Source organism: Guillardia theta (genome assembly GCF_000315625.1).
Source record: "Guillardia theta CCMP2712 unplaced genomic scaffold GUITHscaffold_14, whole genome shotgun sequence".
NCBI lineage: Eukaryota > Cryptophyceae > Pyrenomonadales > Geminigeraceae > Guillardia > Guillardia theta.
The window spans coordinates 704,088-706,589 of NW_005434660.1; the positions used below are offsets into that span (position 1 = coordinate 704,088).

Consider the following 2,502-nt stretch of genomic DNA (forward strand, 5'->3'; position numbering starts at 1 on the left):
TTCTCTTTGCCTATCGCCTTCCCCACCCCACTATTGATGCACCCCCTATCTCCACCCGGCCTCTGATTTTGGTCTGTCACTACCCCTACCCTCACCAAGGCTAGTACCCCTTTGATATCTGGATACTTTTCTTTCATACCCACCCTATATAGATCTGAAATATAGAAAAGGTATGGGTACTAATGACCCATTTGTTCTTCACACCCCTCCAATTCAGTACCCCACCCCTTTCAAATCACGGGAGATTTCCTTCCCCCCCCTTGCCCGACAGGAGCAGCAAGGGACGACAGGAACAGCGAGAGCAGCGACAAAGGGGGAGCATAGAAGAGGATTCAGTGCAAGGACAAGAGCCGAGTCAAGAAGGCAGGCACTTGGAACGAGGAGGGAAGTACAAGGCAGTGGAAGAGAGGGAGCGAGCAAGGACGAGAGACTAGAGACAGGCGGAAGAGTCGGAACAACAGGAACCCCCCTGCAAGTCTGGTGAGGATAATATCAGTGACGTACAAGACCGGAGAGCTCATCATTGAATGAAAATAGGGGAAAAGAGTGGCGAGACGGTTCCAATATCACCTTACAAACTCGTAGAACATTATCGGATTGTTCGGACGTTTGGCATCTGGAAGGAACAGAGCGTTTTTGTGAAGACTGCAAAATCCTACATATCAAATCATGGCAGAAATGAGCTTTGATTGCAGAAACAGTACAGATCCGTGCATGGCGAGGAATGAGCGCCTGAACGGCTTCCAGGACATGGGACCGAGTGGACCTGCCTCGATCGCCATGGCGAACTTTGCTGACGGCAAGAAGCATATCTGTGCCAAGAGCATGAGCGGAAGCGATGACATGTTCTCACATCCCGAGAAAGCGTCTGGTCCCGTTGACATCTTCGAGGAGGCGATGCAGGGAGGAGACTCATCGATGGACTTGGGGCAAGACTTTTCGTTGCGGCTCAACTACTGCAGGACGCTGTCCAGGACGTGCCAGCCGCACTGGGACATGAATCTTGATCCCTCCCTCCTCCTCGACCGCAAGCGCGCCATGACAAATCACTTGCAGCCCAAGTTTCTCATCAGGAAGTTTGCTCCTCTGACCCGGAACAACGCGTGCCTGGACCTCGCAAGTCTTGACATGTGAGAAGCTGGAAGATGAGCTGTTCGGGTTGCAAACAGTAGCTCGTGTAGATTACAGAGAACATCTTTATCATCACATGGTAGATAGAAGACATATGTACATAGGAAGATACTGCCTTGCGCAGCAGCAATCAGGTGTTCCGTTCTGCTTCATTCCACCGAGATGTCCGGGGGACCAGCGTCACGAGGAAAAGCGATGTTGCCGGATGGTGTGAAGAGCTGCGAACAGACAGCACGTCAGCAGCAGTTGAGAGGAGGAGGAGGAGGAGGAGGAGGAGGAGGAGGAGGAGGTCCAACTGTGAATGTGAATAAACGTGCTCTAGTTTGACCAACCCCCTCCTCACCTCGCTGCAGCTGCTCTCCTTGAAGGAAGACGACTTGCGCATCATCGGCCTCTTCTGCGCGTCTTGGATGGCTGACCATGAGAGAGAGTTCTCAGATGAAGACCTGCACGGCTGTCATGAGCGAGGGGGGCTGACGGGAGCACGGGAGCACGGGAGGAAGGGAGGGAGGAATGGCTGATGGGAGGAAGGGAGGGGACGGGTGGGAGGAGTCGATACGAGGTGGATCGAGCGAGATTGGGGCCAGGAAGGATGTTTCTACCTCGTGAGCCCTCTCCCTTGGTTCATGAGGAGGCCGTAGAACTTTCATGCGCGTCAGGGAGTTGGCAAGTTTCTCTTGCTCACCTCTTGCTGCTTCCTCCTGCTGGGCCTGACTCGCTCCTCGTCGCCGCCCTTATGGTGATGGTGATGGCGATGATGATGCCCGGATGCCCTCTCCTCCCCTCCGGCCTCAGGACCGTGACCATGTCGAGCGCGCTGCGGCTGCGGCTGCTCGTGCTCGCCTTCTACTTTGATCCATGCAGCCTGTCTGGAGGAGGAGAGTTAGCGGCGGAGAGGAGGGCAAGAGAGCTGACCGGACGGGAGGATTGTCTGTACTGCCGGGCCGCTGGGGAAGCAGTGAGTGTCAGGGAAGGAGGGAAAGGGAGGCGAGGAAGAGCTATAGATAGACCAGAGGAGGAGAGGTCGGAGGGAGACATTTGAGAGGATGGCAGAAGGTTTCCCGTGACTTGCGTGAAAAAGAGGATGATGAAGAAGGGAGGAGGGGGAGGGAGGAGTGGAAGGAGCGGGCGAGTGATGGGAGAAGCGAAAAGACTCGCTGACCTTCTCCCGCTTCTTCTTCTCTTCGTGCCAACCCATCTCGCTGACAGAAGACTTCCTGTCCTTGAGGAGACGGAGGCTCGGGTTGGCAAAGTTGTCGAGGTTGACTCGCTTCCATTTCCTCTCCTCCTGATGACAACCGAGTGTGAGAGAGGACAGGAGGAGGAGGAGGAGGAGGAGGAGGAGGAGGAGGAGGAGGAGGAGGAGGAGGA

The 2,502-nt window shown here is 55.1% G+C and overlaps 2 protein-coding genes across 2 annotated transcripts in view; one reads left to right on the forward strand and one right to left on the reverse strand.

Annotated features, from left to right (window-relative positions):
- Positions 1-289: 289 nt before the first annotated feature.
- GUITHDRAFT_161835 (hypothetical protein) lies at positions 290-1,134 on the forward strand (the record flags this gene model as incomplete). Its single annotated transcript, XM_005837526.1, has 1 exon — positions 290-1,134. Exon 1 carries the CDS (start codon positions 670-672, stop codon positions 1,132-1,134), a length of 465 nt encoding a protein of 154 aa, XP_005837583.1. The 5' UTR covers positions 290-669.
- A 146-nt stretch (positions 1,135-1,280) lies between these two features.
- GUITHDRAFT_103828 (hypothetical protein) overlaps positions 1,281-2,502 on the reverse strand; it is a gene marked incomplete at both ends in the record, with an annotated part of 6,704 nt that continues 5,482 nt past the window's right edge. The window contains 4 exons of the mRNA XM_005837527.1: positions 1,281-1,349; positions 1,475-1,577; positions 1,817-1,977; positions 2,294-2,419. Of these exons, the coding sequence (XP_005837584.1) occupies positions 1,281-1,349; positions 1,475-1,577; positions 1,817-1,977; positions 2,294-2,419 (459 nt within the window). The remainder of the gene's footprint in view (positions 1,350-1,474; positions 1,578-1,816; positions 1,978-2,293; positions 2,420-2,502) is intronic.